Raw genomic sequence first — 27,280 nt, 5'->3', positions numbered from 1 at the left:
ATTAAGACAAAATAACTTTTGTCCAGTGACAGGTCATGAATATAGTCCCAGAGATCACAAGATTCAGATAATGACTTGGCAGTTTTTTTTTTTTTCTGGAAATTGTAAATGAGCTCCCTCTGTTTTTAAAAAAATTGCTTATACACATAATATATCCAATAAACATGTTAAAAAACCAAGTCTAGGTTAGGTGTTTTAGGGTTCCCGTTACTACAACTCCTACATTGCTTTTCAATTCACACAATTTTTGAAAGATTATAAGAATAGGGATTCTCAGGACAGGTTTTATTCTAGTTCATAGGCTTTTTAAAGTAAATTATCCTCCATCACTTAACAAATGTAAAGTTATATAGAAGAGTTTTCACTGTTACTCTTAAGCCTCATATGATGTCTAGTGTCTTCAAGTTGCATTAATATCTAAATTGTTTCCTTATAATCTGATAAAAACCCACAGACCAAAAAATTTGCTGACAAAAAGGTCAGGAGAAAAGCCAAGTTTAACCATAACCAGTGCTTACAGTTCTAACAAGACCAAGAAAGAATTCCTTATATATTTGGAACTTATAAAGGAGATTCACTTCCTATTATCAAAATGCCTAATGTACAATTATAAAGGACCTAATGTATTTTTTGACAGAGGGTTTCATACAAAGTAAAGGTATTATATTAATTGGACAAACTAGACAGATACTATCAGGAGCTAGAGAAATTTACTATAGGGATAACACATACGCTGAATTGGTTTAAGCAGTTTTCAGAATCGTTTGGTCCCCTTTGAACACACACTTGGAGGAGGACAATCTCAAATGCCTGAGGCCAAAAGCTAAGGGAAGAGCTTGAGCAGAGGGAAGAAAGGAGACGGAGCTAGAGAAAAATGGAAAAGGCAAGGGCTACTAGTGATTATCTCAGTATCACAAATCTTGGTTTAGCTTGGTTAAGGGATCCAGGAAGTAATGGGGTGGGACTGGAGGGCAGGAGTCTCCTATTACTGCAATCCAAATTAACTTCCAACCCAACATGGAAAGGTCAAATAACCTCGGCCTCCAGGGAACTGTAAATGAACACAATTGGAGAATCATCTTATTTTTAAAAATAGTTGTAACAGTATGCCTTGCTTATTATAAATCTGCTTATTTTCACTTGAAAACAAATGCCATATTTTAAATTTAATCCTTACATGCCAAGGATAGAAAACATCAGCTACATACAATGTTTAGTCATAGAACTGCCACAAAAATCATCTGTCTAGGCTTCTGAATCAAATGCTATTCAGAAGTGTTTGTTTTGTTTTAAAGAAAAGAATAATAACACCCATGGCTTATTACTGAAGATGGCTCTTATGTTCTCAGATGACTATTTCTTCTGATGACAAAAGAAAAGCACCGATTTCATGCCAAGAGGATATCCAAAGGGTTGTTGACGAGTCAAAGTGAAACACAAAGATTCCTTCAATTTCTTTCTTAGATAACTTTTTGATGTGATACACTAGCAGTGATGAAATCTTTGTGGTCTAAGAACCACTAAATATAATCTAGATAAAGAGTAATTATTTTTAGAGTTTCATGTGTTTCAGTGACTAACATAGTAATATGATGTACTGTTGAAGGGACTCACTGAAAGTACACACTGACGGAGTTTCATTTTGTTCTGGTCAATGTTGTTGGCCATTTTCCTGTCTGAGACCTATCACTAGCTCGAGTGGGATCCCACCGCATCATTTCCCACAAGGGAAAAAAGGAAACTCAGTAATACTTTAAAGCATGCTGTTGTGCTAAGCCATCATTGTTGCTAAACATTATTATGTACTTCTAGGAAAGAAGTGGATTCACCATGATGTTTTGTCAGCCTAAGATGTATAAGACTTTGACCTTAGGCTGGGGGTAGGACAGTGTGAGTAATGACTGCTAAGAGAATCAAAACAATTCACACATTTGCCCATGGATACTATTTGATTAGTGCTTAAAATAAAAATTTCTGTTAAAATTGAGTAATCCACTCTAGGAATAACAATGAACTTTCCTGAGTTCATTTAGTCCAGGATATGGATGGTAGACTATCTCTGCCTCTGCCTATTGATTTGAAAAGCTATTGCCTTAATTCTCAGATTTATATACTTGCTCTCTGAGATTAATTCAGCATGTTTCCTTGTATGCCCAGGGAATCTAATCCTAGTTTAACAATCAAAGATGCAGTTTCTCATGTGAGTTTCAAAGACATGATTATTTCTGCAAGAAGACAAGAGTGAGACCTTGCCATGTTTTTCACTTAAATGTGACACAAAGCTTGAATTGACTTTACCCTTCTTTTCATACAGGGGTCTTCCTACTCCCATAGCAACAGATGCAGCCTGTTAATGCTTGGCTTGTCAAATGTTTGCTGACTATACAGCAGCAAGGATCAGCACAAAATCTGATCCAACCCTTGAACAGTAGTACACATTTCAGAGACTAGGGATTCCACTCACTGGAGACTATCTGAATTTCCCTGATGCTGACATAACTTTGTTCACAAAGTATCTGGAAATGCTTGATTCTATCATGGTTCACTGCTTTATTTAACCTGAAGGTTAAGGTGAATTAAAGATTACTGACAAGTGAGATTTAATAGGACTTAATTCTGGTATGAAGATGCCTCTACATAGAATACTAATTAAGCTAGGATCTTTGTAGTCCTCCTTTTTTTGTCCTATTCTGAGGGGGGCGGGGGTGAAGAGCAATGTTTTATCTAGAGTAGAAGTGTCAGATTCTAAAAGTTTTTTGATGTATTTAATGTGAGAGCAAGGTCAAAAACAAAAGCCTTATGAAGTGGTAATTGTAAAGAAGCTATCTCATAGAAAAAGTTGCTAATCAGTTGTAATTACAGAAACAGTTCATGAATACATAATTAACATGGAATCATATATCTTCTGATTATAGTTTCCCAGGTACATGAATAAGTGATATTTCTCAGATCTCTTCTGTCTTCTATGTGATTTTAGATAATACATTCCATTCATCTGGTCACTGTAGAGCACTTCCTTCATACCTGCATTACAAAAAATACTAGTCCAATCGCTATGTCAAATGAGTGATTTAATACTATCATATTCTAGATAAGTGGTTCACTTATTTTCTCTTGCAGTTGTTCAATGATATTTTGCTAGTTTAAATCCACTATTGAGAGATTTTTCTTTTACTGAACTATACTTGATTTCATTTGATGAATTTTCAGTCTAACTTTATTACTAGGTTTTAACAGCAGATGTAAAACTAGAAAAATTATAATCAGTGCCCACTGTTTTTCAAACAGAAAGTTCCCAAGTCCAAATCATAAACATTTTGTGTTTGACATAAAATCATAAACATCTGCAAAGATAATCTGTAACCATGCTAACTAGAATTGGTACCTCTGCTTTCTTTCCACAGCACTGAACTATGGCTTTCTTAATCTTTTCAAAACAGGACTGTGCCAGTTGCAGTACATTGATTTCAGCTTAGAAGAAAAGCCGCTACTTGTTTCAAAATCACTCTTCTGGTTTTGATACACACAGAGGAAAAATATTAGACCTGATCAGAACAGCTTTTATGAAAGATCCTCACTATTGTTTGACCAAAAATTGTAGGGCTTATACGAACTGGGGACAGTGGCGGTATCCTGAAGATATCAAACTCTAGAACTTAAAATCAATATAAAAATTTATAACATAAAATTTTCCATCTTAACCATTTTAGGTATACAATTCAGTGGTATTAAGTGTAACTTAACTGTACAAGGGAAGAGCTGTTGTATAACTCTTGTATACAATGTTGTATAACTGTAACTGTAACAGGGAAGAGTCTACTTTGACTGTTCCACACTAGATCTGTTTCTTTGGCTGCTGCTGTTGTTATAATCACACACAATGGCCTGCCTCAGAGAATCCTGCACCTCGGCCTGACTGTTAAACTGAAGTGCCTTTGTTCAGAACCCTGTCCACCTGCAGATGGCAGGAAGGAAGAAATTAACACGTCTCCCTGCCTGAGGCTTGCCATTTTAGGAGATTCTTAGAAGATTAAATGGCCTTTTTACTTTGCTTCCACCTCCTCCTATTTCTTATTCATAAAAGAACCTGGCAGCCAGACCCCAACAAGATGGTTATTTTGAGACATTAGTGTGCCACCTACTTGGTCAGCTGGCTTTCTGAATAAAGTCGTATTCCTTGCCTTAACACCTCTTCTCTTGGATTCACTGGCCTCTCGTACAGGAAGCAGAGCAAGCTTGGACCCAGTAACATAACCACTGGTTATTTCCATATATATATATTTTTAATCATTAATGGGAAACCCAGTACCCACTGAGAAACCTATATGCAGGTCAGGAACCAACAGTTAGAACTGGACATGGAACAACAGACTGGTTCCAAATAGGAAGATGAGTACGTCAAGGCTGTATATTTTCACCCTGTTTATTTAACTTATATGCAGAGTACATCATGAGAAACGCCGGGCTGGAGGAAGTACAAAGCTGGAATCAAGATTGCTGGGAGAAATATCAATAACCTCAGATATGCAGATGACACAATCCTTATGGCAGAAAGTGAAGAGGAACTAAAAAGCCTCTTGATGAAAGTGAAAGAGGAGAGTGAACAAGTTGGCTTAAAGCTCAACATTCAGAAAATGAAGATCATGGCATCTGGTCCCATCACTTCATGGGAAATAGATGGGGAAACAGTGGAAACAGTGTCAGACTTTCTTTTTTGGGGCCTCCAAAATCACTGCAGATGGTGATTGCAGCCATGAAATTAAAAGATGCTTACTCCTTGGAAGGAAAGTTATGACCAACCTAGACAGTATATTAAAAAGCAGACACATTACTTTGCCAACAAAGGTCCGTCTAAGTCAATGCTATGGTTTTTCCAGTAGTCATGTACGGATGTGAGAGTTGGACTATAAAGAAAGCTGAGTGCCAAAGAATTGATGGTTTTGAACTGTGGTGCTGGAGAAGACTCTTGAGAGTCCCTTGGACTGCAAGAAGATCCAACCAGTCCATCCTAAAGGAGATCAGTCCTGGGTGTTCATTGGAAGGACTGATGCTGAAGCTGAAACTCCAATACTTTGGCCACCTGATGCAAAGAGTTGACTCACTGGAAAAGACCCTGATGCTGGGAGGGATTAGGGGCAGGAGGAGAAGGGGATGACAGAGGGTGAGATGGCTGGATGGCATCACCAACTCAATGGACATGAGTTTGGGTAAACTCCAGGAGTTGGTGATGGACAGGGAGGCCTGGTGTGCTGCGATTCATGAGGTCTCAAAGAGTTGGACATGACTGAGTGACTGAACTGAACTGTACCCATTAAGCAATAAAATATTCCATCCTCTCAGCCCTTAGCCCCTTAGTAGCACTAATTTACTTTCTGAATCTATGAATTTGCCTATTTTAAATATTTTATGTAAGAGGAATCATAAAATAATTGTCTTTTATGTGTTTGTCCTATTTACACTATTTTGAAGGCTCATGGCAAATAGATGGGGAAACAATGGAAACAGTGAGAGACTTTATTTTTTGGAGCTCCAAAGTCACTGCAGATGGTGACTGCAGCCATGAAATTAAAAGATGCTTACTTCTTGGAAGAAAAGCTATGACCAATCTAGACAGCATATTAAAAAGCAGAGAGACTACTTTGCCAACCAAAGTCCATCTAGTCAAGGCTATGGTTTTTCCAGTAGTCATGTATGGATGTGAGAATTGGACTATAAAGAAAGCTGAGTGCTAAAGAATTGATGCTTTTGAATTGTGGTGTTGGAGAAGACCCTTGAGAGTCCCTTAGACTGCAAGGAGATCCAACCAGTCCATCCTAAAGGAAATCATTCCTGAATATTCATTGGAAGGACTGATGCTGAAGCTGAAACCCCAATACTTTGGGTACCTGAATGTGAAGAACTGACTCATTGGAAAAGACCCTGATGCTGGGAAAGATAGAAAGTGGGAAGAGAAGAAGATGACAGAGAATGAGATGGTTGGATAGCATCACTGACACGATGGACGTAAGTTTGAGTAAACTGGGAGTTGGTGATGGACAGGGAAGCCTGGTGTGCTGTAGTCCATGGGGTCGCAAAGATTTGGACATGACTGAGTGACTGAACTAAACTGAAGGCTCATCCATGTTATAGTGTGTATCAGAACTTTATTCCAAAGTACATTATATGTATATACCACACTTTGTTTATTCATTCATGTCTTGACGGACACTTGGGTTGTTTCTACTTTTGGACATCATAAATAATGCTGCCAAGAGAACTGGCATACAAGTATCCTGTTAAAGTCCATGTTTTCAGCTCTTTTGGGTATTTACCTAGGAGTAGAATTGCTTATTATGCAGTAATTCTATGTTTACATTTTCAAGGAACTCCAAACTATTAAACTGTTTTCTACATAAGCTACATTACTTTACATTTCCCCTGTGCCACCCCCACCCCAAGCCATGCACCTGGGTTCCAATTCTCCAAGTTCTTGCCAACATTTGGGTGCAAAGTGGTATTTCACTGCGTCTTTGATTTGCATTTCCCTACACAGAGGATGAGATGGTTGAATGGTATCCCCAACTCAATGGACTCAATGCATTTGGGTAGACCAGGAGTTGGTGATGGACAGGGAGGCCTGCTGTGCTGTGGTTCATGGGGTCACAAAGAGTCAGACATGACTGAGTGAGTGAACTGAACTGGATGACAAATGGTGTCAGTTATCTTTTCACGTGCTTATGGCCATTTGTATATCTTCTCCGGAGAAATGTCTAAAATGTCCCAAAATTTGTGCACTTAAAAATTTGATTGCCTTTCTTTTGTTGAGTTGTAGGAATTGTTAGTGAACAGAAATATAACTAATGTTTGTGTGTTGATTTTGTATTCCAATAATAATCCTTTATAGATACATAATTTACAAATACTTTCTTCTATTTTGTGGATGGCAAGGATTGTTGGCCACCATCAGAAGCAGGAAAAGGTGAAGAAAGATTCAACCCACAGCCTCAGAGGGAACATGGCTGACACCTTGATTTCAGACTTCTAGCATCTAGAACTATATTGTATTAAGCCACTCAGCTTGTATTATTTTTAATGTCCTATGAAATGAACATAATTTCATTTTTGATACCTTTTATTTCTTTTTTTTGCCTAATTGCTCTGGTGAGAATTAACACAAATCCTTATCAAACTCTTCCAACAAACTGAACAGGAGAAAACTCTTCTTAACTCATGCTACAAATCAGCATCATTCTCCTGTCAAAGTCAAACAAAAACATTGCAAGAAAAGAAAACTACAGACAAAAACCCTTGATGACTACTGATGTAAAAACTTCAACAAAATACTAGCAAACTGAATTCAGGAGGCTACTGAAAGGATTATGTACCATGACCAAATGGAATTTACACTAGGAATGCAAGGATAGTTAAATATATGGATATCAATCAACATAACAATACCACATTCATAGAAGAAAGGGAAAAATCATAATTATAATTATCTCCACTGATGCAGAAAAAGCATTTAATAAAATTCAATACCATTCAGTGATAAAATACTCAATAAACTTAAATAGAAGAGAATCTCCTTAATGTGACAAAAGAGACGTATGAAAAAAATCCAACTAACATCATATTCAATGGTGAAAGACCGAAAGCTGTTTCCCTAAGATCAGGAAGAAGACAAGGATGCCTGCTCTTGCCATTTCTATTAAAAAAAGTATAGAATCTACTTTGTTTCAGTGTTTCTGTGGAAGAATGGGAGATTAGCCCTGCTCACTCTGCCATTTTGCTGATGTTACTCACAAACTCTAGAACTTTTATACTATCTTCATATATAAAATAATACTTACCAAATTCACATATATGCAAATTATATAGTACTGGAAAATAAAATTAATAGCTGAAATTAATTGAGTGCTTACTATTATCAGGCTGTGTACTGAACCCCTTATTGCCTAATCTGCAATCTTTTCAACAATGCTATGAGGTAGGTATTATTTTCCCCATCTTATAAAGGAATCAATGGTGACTTAGGGAGGTTAAACCATTTGCATAGTTTAACAGCTAGTAAGAAACAGAACAGAGCAACTAATATAGTCTGACTAAAAAATCATACATTTAAACAGCATCCTTGTAACAGTCAGGGTTCCAACAAACCCTCAGGATAAATTGAGGGGTTTTAACTTACAGTGAGATTAATTACAATGTTATGGAATGTAAGCGAACCATATAGGATGACGTAGTAACCCTGCAACTACCAAAAAGCAGAGCTGTTGTCATCCCTAAAGCTAATGGGACCAGGTGCTGGAAAGTGAGTATAGAGAAGGTTTATTGTAAAGAAGCGTTAACCTTTAGTAGAGGAACACTGTAAAACTGAGACAGCTTTGAGGGGAGAAACCAGAGGGATAAATATCCTGAGTCGCTCCCTCTCAAAACCTGTCAGAGGTCCCCATTAGCTCAATAACTGGAAGCCAGAAGACATGGAAGGAAGTCTGCCATCTTGCACAGAGAGCAGAATGAAGAAGTGTGGAGAATGGATCTATGATGGGAGGTAGGGTAAGTAAAAGGTATCTAGTACCATGCATCTGGTCCCATCACTTCATGGGAAATAGATGGGGGAACAGTGGAAACAGTGTCAGACTTCATTTTTTGGGCTCCAAAATCACTGCAGATGGTGATTGCAGCCATGAAATTAAAAGATGCTTACTCCTTGGAAGGAAAGTTATGACCAACCTAGATACTATATTCAAAAGCAGAGGCATTACTTTGCCGACTAAAGTCCGTCTAGTCAAGGCTATGGTTTTTCCTGTGGTCATGTATGGATGTGAGAGTTGGACTGTGAAGAAGGCTGAGCGCCAAAGAATTGATGCTTTTGAACTGTGGTGTTGGAGAAGACTCTTGAGAGTCCCTTGGACTGCAAGGAGATCCAACCAGTCCATTCTGAAGGAGATCAACCCTGGGATTTCTTTGGAGGGAATGATGCTGAAGCTGAAACTCCAGTACTTTGGCCACCTCATAGGAAGAGTTGGCTCATTGGAAAAGCCTCTGATGCTGGGAGGGATTGGGGGCAGGAGGAGAAGGGGACGACCGAGGATGAGATGGCTGGATGGCATCACGGACTTGATGGATGTGAGTCTGAGTGAACTCCGGGAGATGGTGATGGACAGGGAGGCCTGGCGTGCTGCAATTCATGGGGTCGCAAAGAGTTGGACACGATTGACAGACTGAACTGAACTGAACTGAAGCATGCATACATAGTAGAATTCTAGCAAATATGCTTTAAGTTGAGATGCCTCCAACTTAGAGGAGGGTGAGGGGAAAGGAAGCATTAGTAAAGTCATACAGACCTGTACAGCAGACAAAAAGATGATGGAACAATACAAACAAATGAATGTTAGAAGTTGCCTTTAGCTCCAAGATGAGAAAAATGATTAAAAGTACATCTGTGGACAAAAAAATGTCATTAGCCATTTCAATAAACAGGATGTTGCAGCCATAAAACCATCAACCAGTGTAGAAGCCCCTGATGGTGTACAGTGAAGGGAATTACAGATGGAGAAAAACAGGATACTGGCCCTAGATAGTTAAGATGTATATTAAAGGAATAATTTCAGTAAGCCGAGACTCTTGCATCTTGCCACACACAGAAAGGTACTAAAATCATTAGTACCACTAAGATGCCTGTTTTTGTGATCAGCAGTAATCTTTTGATATTTGACTATATATATATTTTTCCCCCTCAGCAAAAACTCTATATCCTGGCTCCTCCCTTCCCTCTTTGGAACATTCCCTAAGAGCTGAGTGGCTGTATCTCCAGCTTAAGTTCTCACTAAGTCTGCTGAATAAAACATGATTCTCAGATTTTAGATTGTGTATTTTTTTAGTTGACACATCTCTATACAAATATTTAAAACTGTTCCTCAAAAACTACTTTCTGACATTGGATTTAAGCATTAATAGCCAAGCATGCAATCTGTTCAGTCACTTATCTGCAAGTATGAATAATCATGTAGAGTCTGAGGAAGAAGGAACTACTATGATAACATCTGGTTTCTGATAAGGAAGACACTGGCTAATTTGTCAGGAATGTGATGGCTCTTTATATACCATTATTGTCATACATTCTTATTACTTCATCTAAACAGTCTTGCTTCCAGATTTCCTTCATTTGTTGAACTTTTAAATTTATTTGCATTGTGATACATGCATTTCACAACATGACATATGACCTATAGTTTATTATTTAATGAAAGAAATGAGTTACCCACTTATTTTTACATATGTTTTGACCTTTATGATAAAGCAAACTTAGAATAAACATAAATCTAGAGATTAATACAGTGAGTGGGATGTTTGGATGCATCTGACATATTTAAGAAGATTCAGTTATACAGGTCCACTTGATATCATTTTCAAATGGTTAATGCTTTCTGAAAGTAGAGCCTTAAGCTTGTTAGCACTTAGAGCATAATCGGGAGGAACTATTGTGATCCATGAAAAATCAGAACAAGTTTATTTTGAAAAAACAGGACAAATGGCAGCATTCAGACTCAAAAGCCTAACTTGCTCACTAAGTTAAGAGTATGGACTTAGAGTCATATAGACCCATATTTCAGTCCAGGCTCTGACACAAGCAAATTAGATAAACTCCAAATCTAAGTTTTCCTTGTACATAAAATGAGTAAATAATGCCTCCCTCATAGATTTGTTGATCACTCACCTAGAGCCAGACATCCTGGAATGTGAAGTCAAGTGGGCCTTAGAAAGGATCACTACGAACAAAGCTAACGGAGATGATGGAATTCCAGGTGAGCTATTTCAAATCCTGAAAGATGATGCTGTGAAAGTGCTGCACTCAGTACGCCAGCAAATTCGGAAAACTCAGCAGTGGCCACAGACTGGAAAAGGTCAGTTTTCATTCCAATCCCAAAGAAAGGCAATGCCAAAGAATGCTCAAACTACTGCACAATTATACTCATCTCACACGCTAGTAAAGTAATGATTAAAATTCTCCAAGCCAGGCTTCAGCAATACATGAATTGTGAACTTCCTGATGTTCAAGCTGGTTTTAGAAAAGGCAGAGGAACCAGAGATCAAATTGCCAACATCAGCTGGATCATGCAAAAAGCAAGAGAATTCCAGAAAAACATCTATTTCTACTCTATTGACTATGCCAAAGCCTTTGACTGTGTGGATCACAATAAACTGTGGAAAATTCTGAGAGAGATGGGAATACCAGACCACCTGACTTGCCTCTTGAGAAACCTGTATACACTTCAGGAAGCAACAGTTAGAACTGGACATGGAACAACAGACTGGTTCCAGATAGGAAAAGGAGTATGTCAAGCCTGTATATTGTCACTGCTTATTTAACTTATATGCAGAGTACATCATGAGAAACACTGGGCTGGAAGAAGCACAAGCTGGAATCAAGATTACCAGGAGAAATATTAATAACTTCAGATATGCAGATGACACCACCCTTATGGCAGAAAGTGAAGAACTAAAGAGCCTCTTGATGAAAGCGAAAGAGGAGAGCAAAAAAATTGGCTTAAAGCTCAACATGGCATCCAGTCTCATCACTTCATGGCAAATAGATGGGGAAACAGTGGAAACAGTGGCTGACGCCTGATGTTGAAGCTGAAACTCCAATACTTTGGCCACCTCATGCGAAGAGTTGACTCATTGGAAAAGACCCCAATGCTGGGAAAGATTGAAGACAGGAGGAGAAGGGGATGACAGAGGATGAGATGGCTGGATGGCATCACTGACTCGATGGACGTGAGTCTGAGAGAACTCCGGGAGTTGGTATTGGACAGGGAGGCCTGGCTTGCTGTGGTTCATGAGGCTGCAAAGAGTTGGACATGACTGAGCAACTGAACTGAACTGATAGAACTGTTATGAAGAATAAAAAGAGATAACATATAAAAGTATTTGTCACAGTGCCAAGCACACAATCACCAGTCAGTAATTGGGATGATTATCACTGTGAAGATTTCTTCCTGAAAGTTTCCTTGGCAATCCAGTAGTTAAGAGTCTGTGCTTTCATTGTAGGGTGTGTGAGTTATACCCCTGGTCAGGGAACTAAGATTCTGCATGCCTCATGGTGCAGTCAAAATATAAAAAAATTTTTTTTAAGTCCAGATCATTTGGAGTAATAAAAAACAATTCTTCCAAAGGCTGTGTATTATGTGCAACCCAGAAATACGTGATTCTGAACACTATTTCTGTGAGTTGAATGTATTGATATGCATTGTAATCGAAAATGGATATTTTTCATTGGAGTGATATGGCAATATGGATTAATGTAGCAGCAGCAGTATTGTGGTAATAGTAGTAACAATAATAATAAAAGCCAATTTACATAAAAATAATTGAGATACCAAGGCTTTAGTTCTAAAATGTTCTCAGTTACTTATTAAAATTGCACATTAGTCATTTACTATACTGACTTTCTCTGATATAGGTATATTTAGATTCCCTATCAAGTACTAGATACAGTGACATAAAAGAGAGATGAGTAATTTAAGACTTACATAGCTAATATCCACTCAGATATTTCTTTAGTTTCGTCAATTAAGCTTTTTTTTTTTTTTTACCCAGAATGACTTTAATTTAGTGTCAAAAGCCAATGCTTCTGAAACAAGATTATTAGATGCTTAAAACAGCCTATGACAACAGTCTTAAAGTTCTCACTTGACTACAATTCCATAGGTATCCTTTCTGGATTATTCAGCTTATTTGCATGAGCTATCTTCAGAGAGCAAACTATCTCTGCTATTTTTTCAGAAGCAGATTCTTTTGTCCTTTTAGAAAAAGGGCCTGTCCTGGTTCACTGTTGCCTACATCTAGATATGTCATTTTAAAAGCTGCTTTATAGAGCTCTGATTGACATACAGTAACTTATACATATTCAAAGAGTACATTTTAACGTTTGACTGTGGGATTTGTAAATAAGTACATTTGGCTCTCATAGTCCATATAGCCTCTAACTTGTCTTTTATGAAAAGTAAAGGTTGATGTTTGGTAGAAACCAATACAATACTGTAAAGCAATTATCCTTCAATTAAAAATAAATAAATTTTTTTAAAAAGGTGAAGTTTTTGACTTCCAGAAACTACTCTGTTTCATGTTTCAAAAATTTTAAGAACATAATCAGAAGAGAGAAAAGCCATTTTACTATTTAATATACTCCTCAGTTCCTGAAAGTTGGTATCCTTCCCAAATTCGCTATTACCATAAAGCTTTGAGCCTGTAAGAAACAAAACCCACAGATTCGAAAAATTCCATCAGGATCAGCTTTCAGAACCACCAATCAAGTCCCACTGTTTTTCTCCAATGAAAGGAATTGAATTTCCTTCTTGTAATTTTAACCGTAATTTTAACAGTTAAAAAACAAAAAGTCAAAACCAAAACAAAACATAGTAGGCTATCATTTGAAGTTTCCTAAGCTTAGTATTGATTCTGATGCTGTAGAGTGAGGAAAAAAAGCTCGAATTCTTTTACCAGGAAAAGGTAGACAATCTCTGTGATGTAAGAATATAGACAGATATTCAAAGCTCATTTGATTTGCAACCAGCTCCTGAAGAAATGACATTTAGACAACCTGTGGAAGTAGGCAGGTAAATAACTCATCATGAGGTCCATATGACAGTTCTGAGTACACTTACCTCTGCTGTGTGCTTTGCCACATTCCCCACAATGACAATGACCTTCCCTTTGAAGCTCTGGAGCATGGCAGTGTAAGGTCCCTGGCTAAGCTCCCCTTCAGCAGTGAATGCAGTGCTGAATGGAATGTTGATGCTGCCTGAAATGTGACCCCGAACAAAACTGAGAAAAAATGTTAAGGGAAACATTTATTTGTGTGCACATTTGAATGTGTGAGAGAAGCTCACAGGGAATTAATTCTCCAAAGAGAGTACCATTAAAATCAAACACAAATGGAGATAAGACTTGAAAATCCCCTGAACAGAAAAACCAGTTTAGTCATACAAGCAAAGATTAATTTAGCTTATTTTGCAAGACAAGCAAGGCTAACTTGACCTGGGTCACTTCTTGTTTATGCCTCTGAAAATTGTAAGTGAAACTTAAACTGTCTCTCTAAATTGATATTTGACGCTCACTAACCATTTCCCTTTCATTTAAGAAAATTCTAATATTGTAACCAGTCACTGAAAAATAGTCACGGCTGCTTTTTAACAATATACCTCTAAGCCTTACTCCATGTTTTGGTTCAACTGCTCCTGGTTTGCAAACTGTCTTTTGGTGTGTATACAATAAACTTTTTATTAACTACTACTTTATTAATTAACTTTTATTAATTACTGTTTTAGTTATCAGAGAAGGCAATGGCACCCCACTCCAGTACTCTTGCCTGGAAAATCCCATGGACGGAGGAGCCTGGTAGGCTGCAGTCCATGAGGTCGCTAAGAGTCGGACACGACTGAATGACTTCACTTTCACTTTTCACTTTCATGCACTGGAGAAGGAAATGGCAACCCACTCCAGTATTCTTGCCTGGAGAATCCCAGGGATGGGTGAGCCTGGTGGGGTCGCACACAGTCGGACACGACTGAAGCGACTTAGCAGCAGCTTTAGCTATTCATCAATTTTACTTCTTTTTTCCCCCTGAACTTTTGACAGAAAGGAAAAAGATTAGCCAAAGATGTAAACAAGACTTTCTTGATTAAACAAAATATTGTGAAAGTGATCAGAATGCAGCAAATCAATGGCAATCACATAGGGTGTACAACATTCATGGCTTTCAATTCATTATTACTATTATTACTACTACTGTGATTATTTTAAAGCTCTATTACAAAAGAGTGCAATTAAAAAGATGATTCTTCCTATAGAGTCTATGGAGAAAGATATTATTATTATATCAATCACTTTTTAATTTTTTTTTGTTTTTTTATATCAATCACTTTTTTAAAAGGCATAAATTAACAACTACAAAAACTGCTCTGAAAGAGATGTATATGATGCTTTGATAGGACATGTCAATTTGAGGAGGACAGGGAAGGTTTCCACTAAGGAAATAAGTAAAATTTGAATAATTAATAAAAGGTAAAATTTGAATAATTAGTAAAAGTTAGGCAACAGAATAGAATACAGGTGGTATAGAGTGGTGGAAGGGACAAACACTAAAATTTGAGGTAAAATTTGAATAATTAATAAAAGTTAGGCAACAGAATAGAATACAGGTGGTATAGAGTGGTGGAAGGGACAAACGTTTCAGGCAGAAATGTGAGGTGTGTACTAAATGTGAGGTGTGTACTGGAGGCACATGACTAATCATGAGAAAGGAAGGAAGGCCAGTATAGTGGAATGCAGAGAGCAAAGACAGCATAAGACCAGCCTGGAAATGAATGCAGAGGCCAGATCATACAGCACCTTGCAGATCATGTTGTTAAAATTGGTCTTTCTCCTAGAGCAATGAAAATCAGGAAGTATTTTAAACAGATAAGAACAGATCACATTTGCACTTTGGCAACAAGTTGGAGAAAGGCTAGAAGGAGAGTGAATGTGAAGGTTAGTTTGTGAGACATCTGTCTAGGCTGTATCTTGTCTCCTCCTTAACAATCACTGATGATAATCATGAAGAGATGTTTATGTTCAATAGAAGCATCTCCCCCTGAACTTCCACTTTAGATATGTTCTTTACAAAATGGAAAAGTCATAGATTTTAAAAGGCTATCTCACAAGCAATGAATATCTGCCCCCCCCACCAAAAGAAACTAATCAATCATTGCTGTAGAAGAATTATACATGATAATTATAATGTAATTAATATTATATTAATATAATTATAATTATATAATTATAATGATTTATTGATATGAAAATTTCTCAACTGCCCCAGTTTGTAGGTTCATCTTTAGAATATTACTTCTCTCTGTTTCTGTCAATCTCTCTTTTTCCCTCATTAACACAGTTAGGAAAAATTTGAGGCTCCTACTCTCAAGATTGACGGTGGAGGTTGAACACATATCTTAAACTTCTAGTCAGCTGTTACTTCACTTTCTTTAAAGAGAAGCATTTGGCACTAATAATGAGGGAAAAGATATAAAAAGTTCTGGAAAATGAAATGAGAAATAGAATACATAACATTCCAGGTACACTGTTTAGTTAGAATGTTCTAGAACATTTCATCAGCTCTAGTTTTTTGAACATTTACAATGACTCAGTATTCAAAGTATTGGCTTCTGTTTTCATGAAAAGAAATGACTTTGTCCTCAGCATATAATTACTACAATAGCACTTTAATCTTTAATAAGGACATACCTTAAAAACTCCTGATTTTTCTCAAACTGTGAACATGACGAATTCAACTATTTTCAGCAAAGGAATCTATATCTGCCAGCCTAAATCAACTGCCAGAGAGAGTTTCTGTGTTTATCAAATGGCCAGTGTCAACCATGGACATTTTTCCTTTTTAGTGTTTTTTCAGTAGCAAAAACAATACAAATCTATACTAGTTAGATGCTCTAGCAGACATGTTTGCATTGCCTGCCCAAACCCTGCTTTCTTGTTTGAAAGGACCTCAACTACTGACCCTGATGAAAGGATGTGCGTAGGCTGTCATGTTTGAGTCAGGTGACCCTGCCACAATCAAGACTGACAGGATAGTAGGGAGGGGGAGGGCGAAGGCGGATATCTGACACAGGCTGGGCCAATCAGACTCTCTCTGTTCAAAATCAAAGGTAAAAGACAATGCTAAGACTGTGTTAAACTTATTTGAGTGCCTTCTCTATATATAATTTATTCAGCCACACATTAAAGAATTAAATAAAATTATTTATTTTACAAGATAAATTCTATAAATATTTGGTTTTAAAAAAGTACCCACCTGTATCTAAATACCCAATATCTAATATCTGTATCTAAAATCATACACAAGCATCTAGATGAATTTCTGGGTTCAATATCACCAATTTATTATGTGCTTTTAAAGAAGATTTTAGTCCAAATTGCCTTTTAGTCACTACAAGTATGTCATAAATTTATCATTCTAGAATTTGTTTTTGTGTTTTATGGTTTGATGTTTAAAAAAAGTTCACAGGATTAAATGTTAAAATGCTGACAAAGTATGATGGCAACAGAGTCCTTTGGGTAAGAGAAAAGTTAGAATCCAAAATACAAAACTATTTCAAACCTTTTTAAAGCTATTTTCACACTTTGGACAATAAAACACAAAAGAAAAAAAATCTTAAACCACACTTGCCCCATTTTTAGTTTAGTTCAATCAAAAAAATCCTGGAAAACATATAAAAGCACTCATCCAAAAACACTCTTGTCATAAAACTTATAGTGCAAATAAGACTGGGTAAACACGGATACTTGTAGACAGAATGGTCAAACCTCTAAATAGCAATTAACTGTGTGACCGGCAAATAGCAGAGGAGAATGAGACTGGTCTAGTTACATATTAATACATTTACAATGAACATTCTCTTCTTAAGTAAGTTGGACACTGCCGACAATTTTGGTTATTTAAAGATCTTGTTTCCTTGGTAATTATTTACATTTCACTGCCTACAACAGAAATTCTCATATGATGCAAGTAGAACTTTTTCAGGCAATTTCTAAACACATGAGAGGCTGTCAGACTATTGTAAAGGCAGGTAGTCAAAGTTTTTTTTAATCTTCAGTCTTTCATAATCATAATGAAGTATTAGGTGTTTGAAAAATGAACAAAGAACAGATTCTGTATATTTTGTGTTAATAGGACAAATTAAGTACAGTGAAACAGAAGACGATTTCTATGGTGACTCTGATTAATCCTGGACACAACACGGCAAGGAGAGCAAAATGATATAAGAATACACTGCAATATGCACTTTCTCCATGTTCAGAGGACTTAAGTTTTATTTCATTGAACTGAAGTAGAGGACAAATATGTGTAAGTTCTTTAGCTGAGTCATTAGAAAAGACCCTGATGCTGGGAAACATTGAAGGTGGGAGGAAAAGGGGACAACAGAGGATGAGATGGTTGGATGGCATCATCGACTCCATGGACATGAGTTTGAGCAAGCTCTGGGAGTTGGTGATGGACAGGGAAACCTGGCTTGCTGCAGTCCATGGGGTTGCAAAGAGTTGGACACGACTGAGAGACTGAACTGAACTGAGAGACGAACATCCAACAATATATTTTTTAGAACTGTGACTGTTACTTCATTGCTTTCCTCATATTCTAGACAAAAATTTGGATTCATTGCATTTGCCTTTTGCATTTGGGCTTCCCTTGGGGGCTCAGGTGGTAAAGAATCCGCCTACACTTAAAGAGGTTCTATAGTGGGTGTACTACCCAACAGACGGACATTATACTGTTTTATAAACTATAACCTTAAAAAGCTTCAGCTTCACGTATCTAGTTTAGAGACCAAGGCTATAGAAGCCCAAGTATTTATGTGTTAATTAGCCTCAATCATATATACATCTTGATAGTGTACTTATAACAATGTCCACCACAATTTTAAGATTGGTTTTGGCAAAAAAAAAAAAAACCACAATAAAAACAATGCCACATATATAAACACTAGCTATTATCTTTTCAGTGTTTATAAGACATTTTGCTATTAGGATTTTTAATGATGAATTGGAAGGAACTAAAAGATATAAGACATGATTAAAGAAGTTGATAGAAATTGCAATGAAATCTCTTCTATGGAATAGTAGTAGCTATAAAAACAAAAAAGCATCTGATTACTATAGCACTCATTGCCTTAGGTGTGTTTGTACCTTAAATATTTTTGTGCATGATAAAGGAGTTAGGTTATTAGAACAATATTAACAGGTAAGGATGATGAGCATTATCTTATACATTTCTAAGATGCGAAGACTTTCTTACAGTCACAAGTCAGTCTATGTGACGGTTCAAGAAGATGCATCACACTTTAATGAAGAATGCAGAAAAAATACCAGTTCTAAGAATAATATGGATACACGATATAGGTAAGCTACATAGGCAAATTTTCATATTCCAGAAAAAATTATTTACTAAAAGATTTTAAAATTCCTTTAAATAATTGATGGTTCAAAATTCAATACAGAAATAATCTCATGTTTTCTAAATTCTAAAAGTGCACAGCATTTTTCACTTGGTGACATCACACTTCTATACACAAAGCATATTTGTCTCTTACCAGACCAAGAAGGTGTGCTCAGTTATATGTTGGCTTGTTTGCTATGTTATAGTTATGTATGCTATGTTACAGTTTGCAAATTATAGTTAGTGTTAAAGAGCTCAAAGTAAAGGCTATACCTTTAGTATATCAAAAGTCAAAAGCTTCCTATTATATAACTAAGCTGTATTAACTGATATAAAAATTATACCTTTGAGATATCATCATTTTTCTTTGCTAAATCTATTGCTGCTTTCTTTGAGTAGACTCACCATCTCCAAGTCACTCTAAAACCTCATTTTTGTCACCTCATTAGTGGCAACATTCAACTGTACTGTACTCATAAATCCCACTGTCCTATCTGTATCCCATTACCACTTGCCTATTTCAGACACTCATTACTTTGAGCTTAGACTATAGCAATAGCTGTTTGTTTTCTCCAATTCTCTTTTCCTTTGGAAATCCATTTTATTCACAATATTGTTATATTAAAACATTTAAAACGAAGTTCTGATTACCACATCCATCCTGAGAAAACGTCCATGGCTGCCTACAGGACAAAGTCCAAATTTCTCAGTTCAGCCCTTACGAACAGAACCAAACTACTTCAATTCCAAACAAACTGGATCACATACTGTTTCCAACGTATGTTCTGCCTAGTTCCTGTAGTTTTCCCTACCTAAATAGCTTTTCTCTATATTTTTGAGTGCTCAAATATTATCCAGCTTTTGAGAATTCCTCCACGACAGTTTCCCTTCCTACAGTCTCTGTACATCTCTCATGACAGTCATTTGACCTTTTATAACACATACTAATGTGGCTTTCCTGGTGGCTCAAAGGTAAAGAATCTGCCTGTCAATGCAGGAGACATGGGTTTGATCCCTGAGTTGGGAAGATCCCCTAGATAAGTGAATTGCAATCCACTCCAATATTCTTGCCTGGGAAATCCCATGGACAGAGGAGCCTAGGAGGCTACAGTTCAGAGGACCGCAAGAGTCAGACATGACTTAGAGACTAAAACCATTAACACATACTAATGTACCTGACTTTCATCAAGACTTTAAATGATTTATATAAAGGATCTGTATTTATCTCATCTATGAAACTCTTACAATGCTTAATTTAGTGTCTAGAATACATCTAACATATTTGCTGAGTAAACAAATTGTGCCAAACCTAGAGCAACTAGTGTCGGGGCAAATACACTAAACGCCTCCTGGCCTTCCTAGCTTGTGGCATCACTACCTATCAATACTTGTAAGTGTCATGACACATAATTATCTTTTGTCAAAATACAGTATGAGGAAAAAGAAACAGCAATGGGAGTCACTTCCCTGGATTTTCTCCAGCATAGATACCAACCCAAAGGGCCCAGTAAAACTAGTTTATTTTAGGGCAAAGCTAGAGACCTCACTCTATAACTGCAAATATGAAGGAATATTTAAGTACATCAGATCTCTGGGTGATTCCATCCTTCCAGTCTTGTCTGCACCATTCCTTCCACAGTCATTCTTTTTCTCACTGAAAGACAAATCTGAGCATGCCACTTAATTGATTAAAATTCTTTAACACTTTCTCACAGCCTATGGAATAAAACCTGGACTTCCTAGCACATTATACAACATTCTCGGTAAGTTGCCTTTGCCTCCTTTAGTCTCACTTTCTAACCTCATATATTCCAGCCAAGTATATCCAGAGTACTTGTAATTCCCTTAATGTGTCTTCCTCACATTCTTTGCACCCATGAACTATGTGTTTTTTCAGTCTCAAGTGTCCTCTTTCTCTTCATTGCTCAGGTGACTTTCACTAGTCTTTTAAGACCCATTTCAGGCATTATCTGGCTTAGATGACCATCCTTATATTCCCAAGGCTTTCTGAATATGGCTCAGACATAGAGCATTTCACACAGTATGGCAATTATCTATCTCATTTGTCTGCCTTAGCCACAAGACTGAGTTCCTGTTGGGCAGGAGCTCTGATTTAACCAAGCAAAGTAGGTTCTCAGGCAGGAGTGACTGGCTGTTAAATAAGGTTGATGGAACTCACGATCTGGGGCAATGGATAGGTGTCAGAGAAACTAGGAGCTCTCCTGCTCCGGTAGCTCAATGGTAAAGAATCCGACTGTAATGCAGGAGATGTGGGTTCGATCCCTGGGTCAAGAAGATCCCCTGGAGATGGAAATGGCAACCCATTCCAGTATTCTTGCCTGGGAAATCCCACACACAGAGGAGTCTGGCAGTCTAGAGCCCATGGGGTGGCAAAAGAGTTGGACACCACTGAGTAACTGAACAACAACTGATGTACTTCTCAAAACTGTTAATCCAGACGGTGGAGACATTCTTCAGTACTGGCTACCATATACTCCCACATTATACAAGGTCCATTCAGCTGTAGTAATATACATGAATAGAATCTGTAATTCAAGTATCTTAAATCTAGATCCAAACAAGAATCTTACTAAGCCTTTTTATTATCACTTTGCTCTGAACACAAGTACCTCAATATTACTTTGAAGACTTTTTTAGAAATTAATTCTTCAGGACACAGAGACAAGAGCAAAATCTAGCATTTACTAAGGATGAATAACATGGTGTAATAATGAAAACAACTGAATTTATGTGCTTTTTAAATTAAAAAATGTAAGCTTGAGGTTTTTCTTATAGCTTCTGATATTTAAAAAAGTTAAGAGTTTTAAAAATAAAGCTTCAAAACCAACCTTGACTTCAAGCAAATGAGAACAGACCTTCAAAGTATTTCTGTTCATAGATAACTGTTGGACCCACATTATATGACTAAGACACTAAATATGAACTCTGAAATTTGGAAATGAAATATTTAGGAAATTTGAAATGAAATATTTAGAAATATTAAAGAAAACAGCAGTTTAACTTGTGTATTATCTTTAAAACTATTAAGTACTTATCAAATTTATGTACTACCTGAGGAACATTTTCTATTGCTTCTTTAAAACATTCAATTATGGTTTGCTCTGAAATCTCCATTATGTACTGAAGGACATAACTGACCTGAACCTTTACCTAGATTAACAATTCATGTTTCCTTCTTATAAAAACAAATATAAAATCAGATTTCAACAAAAACTTAGCTGTTTAGCCTCCCTGATATAAGCCATTTAGCTTTACTATTAAGAATATGGCCTAGATTATCTCTAAGGTTCCTTCATATTCTAAAGCTGGGATTATATCTCTATTCCAAGTGTATGAAGTCTGTCTTCATGTCCTCTAGCTTTCCTTGTTTAAATTCCCCTCCTCTCTTGGTCTCCTCCAAGGTTAGAGACAGTTCTCATATTTTTGACATGTTTCTCCTCACCTACAATCACAAAAACTGACAATAGATTAAAATATTATCTCTTGCAGGGTATTTTTATTTTAACTGGGAATGTTTATATCTTAAGCTAAATGACTAAAGCTTTAACAGAACTTCAGGTGATGGGGTACAGGACATGCCACCCCAAATGACGGCATCTTGACATACTGAATATTTTAAGCCGAAGGAATTGGAGAAATGTCATGTGCAGGAAGGACTTTCTGACCTTCCCATGCATCAGGTCATGAAACCTTCAATTGAGAGATGCCCTGCTTATATTGGGCTTCGCAGGTGGCGCTAGTGGTAAAGAACCTGTCTGCCAATACAGGAGACATAAGAGATGCAAGTTTGATCCCTGGGCTGGGAAGATCCCCTGGAGGAGGGCATGGCAACCCACTCCAGCACTCTTTCCTGGAGAATTACAGATAGAGGAGCCTGGAGAGCTGTAGTCCATAGGGTTGCATACAGTTGGACACGATCAAAGTGACTTAGCACACATGCACGCTCCTTATACTAATATTTAGAGGATAGGAACATCCTTATCTTCAAGACTAAGGAACACTAAGAGGAATCTGAATGGACAGGTCTTGCTAAGTTTTCCTTGGTTTACTATAAAAGTTTACAATGCTTAGCTCAAATCCCTTTTGCTCTATCACATTTTCCCATGGCTGTCCACTTTTCATCAGACCTAGCTTAAAAACACTCAGGTTTAGTCAATTCTTCAGGTGTTCCTTATGAAGGCTCCCATGTCATATAAAACTTTTATTAAATAAAATCTGTATACTTTTCTGTTGTGAATTTGTCTTCTGGGTCGCTAAGAGTCAGACACGACTGAGAGATTTCACTTTCACGCATTGGAGAAGGAAATGGCAACCCACTCCAGTGTTCTTGCCTGGAGAATCCCAGGGACGGGGGAGCCTGGTGGCTGCCATCTATGGGGTCGCACAGAGTCGGACACGACTGAAGTGACGCAGCAGCAGCAGCAGCAGCAGCAGCAGCAGCAGCAGCAGCAGCAGCAGCAGCAGCAGCAGCAGCAGCAGCATAGGGGCCCCTATAGAAAAGAACTTAGAAAAGTAGAGGAAAAAGATACTTTTCTTTCCCTATGTGCATAGCAGAGTTCTAGGGAGGGGTAAGGCTGTCCTTTGAATTCATTGGTAACTTATCTTGCTGAAGGATAACACTGCCTCCTTCCTTTTCATAAATGATCGTTTTAATTATTTTACATAGGTGAAGAAAGACGACATGAAATTTAATTCTAGACATTTACTCTCCTGAAATTGTTTTCAGGAGAGTAAAATGTATGAGGAAAACAAATTTTTCACCGACATAAAGATGTATCACCTATATGAAGAACTGTATTAGCTAAATTTTCCTGCTTAATTGATCCCTAAAAGCAAAATAGAGGATAAAAAAATGATTGTATGTGTGCTCAGCCATCTCTGACTCTTTGCTACTCCATGGACTGTAGCCTGCCAGTCTTGTGTGTTCATGGAATTTTCCAGGCAGGCATACTGGAGTGGGTTGCCATTTCCTACACCAGGAGATCTTCTTGACCCAGGGACTCAATTTGTGTCTCCTGTGTTTCCTGCTTTGGCAGGTGGATTCGTTACCACTGAGCCACCTGGGAAGCATAAAAATGACATAAGACTATAAACAGTTAAATATTATACACAATACTTAAAAAAATAACTTTCTTAGAGGAAGAAAAGACATTGCAGAGTTTCTGGTTTGGTTTTTTTTCCTCCCTGCTGTACTGTATAGGACTGTAACTTGTAGGTACTGGAGAAATAAAACTATTTTAAAAATATACTAGTATTAAATATTTATTCATTTCTTAAATAGATAGGAAAAGTCATGTTAATCCCAGAGTTTAACTGAAAAATTAAGTTAGTCTACCAAAAAGGTTCCTTCAAAAAATATGAAGATTTCAACAGGCTTGCTTTGTTAGTTTTAAAATTACAGCATCTTAGTGACAGTTTTGGAAAATTTTGATAAAACATACTTTGAAAGCATTAGATCTTATAAATTAAGTTACTACAGCAGGAAAGAACCTTTCTAACATGCTTCCTCTCTCAAAGCATTCCAAATTTTCTTTACAATATTTAAAACAACTCAGTTTTCTTTTATTCTGTGTCTGTGTCTGTATAAAGAAAACTATTAGTCTTATTTAATTGGGATTAAGCCCCCTACACACAGAGGCACTTAATTGGGATTAAGGCCCCTACACACAGAGGCACTGGAATCTTTATAGTTCAGCTTGTGTGTAAGATCTGAAGGAATGTATACCATGTATGGGACTTCCCAGGCAGTGCAGTGGTAAAGAGTCTGCCTGCCAATGCAGGAGATGCAGGAGATGCGAGTTTGATCCCTGGCTCAGGAAGATTCCCTGGAGTAGGAAATGGCAACCCACTCCAGTATTCTTGCCTGGAAAAATTGCATGGACAGAGGAGCCTCATAGGCTATAGTCTACGGGGTTGCAAAGAGTCAGACACGACTGAGTATGTACGGACATACAGTGTATGAACACATAATTTGGAATCAATACACATCTCATTCAGTTATTAATTTATATTAAGTGACATATCTCAATCTTGTTTATGCTTGCTGAACAGTCCTATGAAAAGACCAAACAGCCACCTGCATAAAGCTTGGAGAATAAAGCTTGGAACATGAGGCTAGCTTATGTGCCCTTGTGAAAGCTGATCAGCCTTTTCAAGTCTCAGTTTCTTCATCAGTAAAATAGAGGTTTTATTTTACTGCCATACTTGGCACACTGTGAGAGCTTAATGATCGCTATTATTGGAAGTCAATTCACTTAAATCTATTGAATCTTAATAAATTATTCATTCTAAATGTCTCTCATTTTAAAGAAACTAGTCAGGCATAATACTGCCACCATGTACATTTATGTATCTTCAATAGGACAGTGAAAAGTCTTTAACCAACAGCATAAATCTCTTATTGTGGATTTTTTTGAATAGTGATTACAGGTAGTTGAGTAATTAAAGGCATGTTAGTAACTCTAAACTCACACTGTAGAGATTTCTGACTGCACCATACCTTCTGGCTTCAGTGACTTAACTCCTTTGAAAAAAGATGATATCTCAGCAGAGATGAATGATGTAAAGAGGCAGGCTATAAAAGATGTGGGGAGAAATATTCTAGACAGGAGGAGCAAGGGCAAAGGCCTTGATGGATAAATATACTTGGCCATTTTGGATAGGCAAGAAACCAGCAAGTACAGTAAGAGAGGAAATCAGAGGAGATAAAGTCACTGAAGCCAGGTCTCTGCCTAGTTCCAACCTTGAACCAAGGGTGGTAGGATGACAGAAAGACACTCCTACATTAGGCAACTCAACTATACTTATCAGAGAACAATGTTCAGGTGAGTTGCTCTGCTTTCTGCTATTCTATTTATATTTATTCTGCAGAAAATAAAGGAGAGTTTTAATAAAAATTAAAGTTAGACTACAAGCTTTGGAAAACTTGGATTGAATGTTCCTTTCATACTGTGTGTATTTAAAAATTTCAGGTGGTTAATCAAGTAGCTTGAAAGGAAATATCAGGAGTGTGGTGTATACATACATAAACTGTTTTAATTATTTTAGTAATAGTCCTTAACATTAGGATAGATCACTGTGAAATTATGCTTTTTCGATGGTTTTATGAGTCAATAACTAAAAGTAAAATAAAGTAAATGTCTCTCAGTCATGCCCAACTCTTTGCGAACCCATGGACTGTAGCGTACCAGGTTCTTCCGTCCATGGGATTTTCCAGGCAAGAATACTGGAGTGGGTTGCCATTTCCTTCTCCAATAACTAAAGGCTCAACCAAAAGAAACATAAACTATAACATTAAGAAACTAAAAGTACTTAAAACGTTTGAAATCATGGATAAGAAGAACGTGTACATCAGGGGTCCCTGACCAGTCAATTGGAATTGAATGCTTCTTTTGGGAGTCCACTCTACTCTGCTGAGGAACTCTTAGTACCCCTAAAGCCCTAACACCAGAAACATGAACATTTATATTCTCCCCAAACTCGGGGTCTCACAGTCTAGGGTAAGCAGAAACTTTTCACAGAAAAGATGGTGAGGTATCATCTGAAGTAGAAGGCTCTCAAAGTATTTTCAGTAATCTAAGATTCTAAGGATTGCTTAAGGAGTTCTGGGAATCTATGGCTTGAATTTCATTTTAAAATTTCATTTCAAAAATTGTGATTGAAAATATAAACATGAAAACTTATATGTCAACTTTAAGCATCTACGTATAACCCTATTCATAGTTAGTAAATGCTAAAAATGTTAACTTACACAGAAAATCAATTGTAAAAAATTTCTTCATTTATATTTTATATATTGAGTTTCCAAGAAAGATTTTAAGAGGTTCAAAAAAATTAAAAAAAAGCAAAAACAGAAAATCATTCACCTAGATTTAAAAGTATAGAGAATCAAGGCATGCTTTACAAAAATCTGATAGAGATGAAAATATAAGGAGAAAGACTAAACTATTACTACTTTGTAACTTTTCATATTTTAATGCCAAGCAAAACCATGAGAAGTTATGGTACATTTAATAGTAAAATATCAGTGGAAAGTACTTTAACATGTTCCCTATAAGCTAATATTTTGAAAATTATAATACATAAAAGTTCAGAGTTGAGATCTGGTGAACTTTCCTCTCTAGGCTATGAGGCGGATCAGGTAAACACTTACTCTTCATCTCTGCCAAAGTTTTATCTACGCCAGGAAGGATTCAGATTCCCCCAGGAGCACCAATATACACCAGAGAAACACAAAAACCAAGAAAACAGCCCACTATTCTGGTGGTGTTTGGAAAGTATTTGAAG

At 37.0% G+C, this 27,280-nt stretch overlaps 1 protein-coding gene across 1 annotated transcript in view; it reads right to left on the bottom strand.

Moving 5' to 3' along the window:
• The window catches only part of TBCK (TBC1 domain containing kinase), a 212,855-nt gene that overhangs the window by 16,730 nt on the left and 168,845 nt on the right, over positions 1 to 27,280 (bottom strand). The window contains exon 25 of the mRNA XM_069593562.1: positions 13,650 to 13,809. Within this exon, the coding sequence (XP_069449663.1) occupies positions 13,650 to 13,809 (160 nt within the window). The remainder of the gene's footprint in view (positions 1 to 13,649; positions 13,810 to 27,280) is intronic.

This window comes from Ovis canadensis, chromosome 6 (assembly GCF_042477335.2).
Source record: "Ovis canadensis isolate MfBH-ARS-UI-01 breed Bighorn chromosome 6, ARS-UI_OviCan_v2, whole genome shotgun sequence".
NCBI lineage: Eukaryota > Metazoa > Chordata > Mammalia > Artiodactyla > Bovidae > Ovis > Ovis canadensis.
Note: the sequence above shows the minus strand (reverse complement) of the source record. Positions and strands in the feature narration are given on the sequence as shown.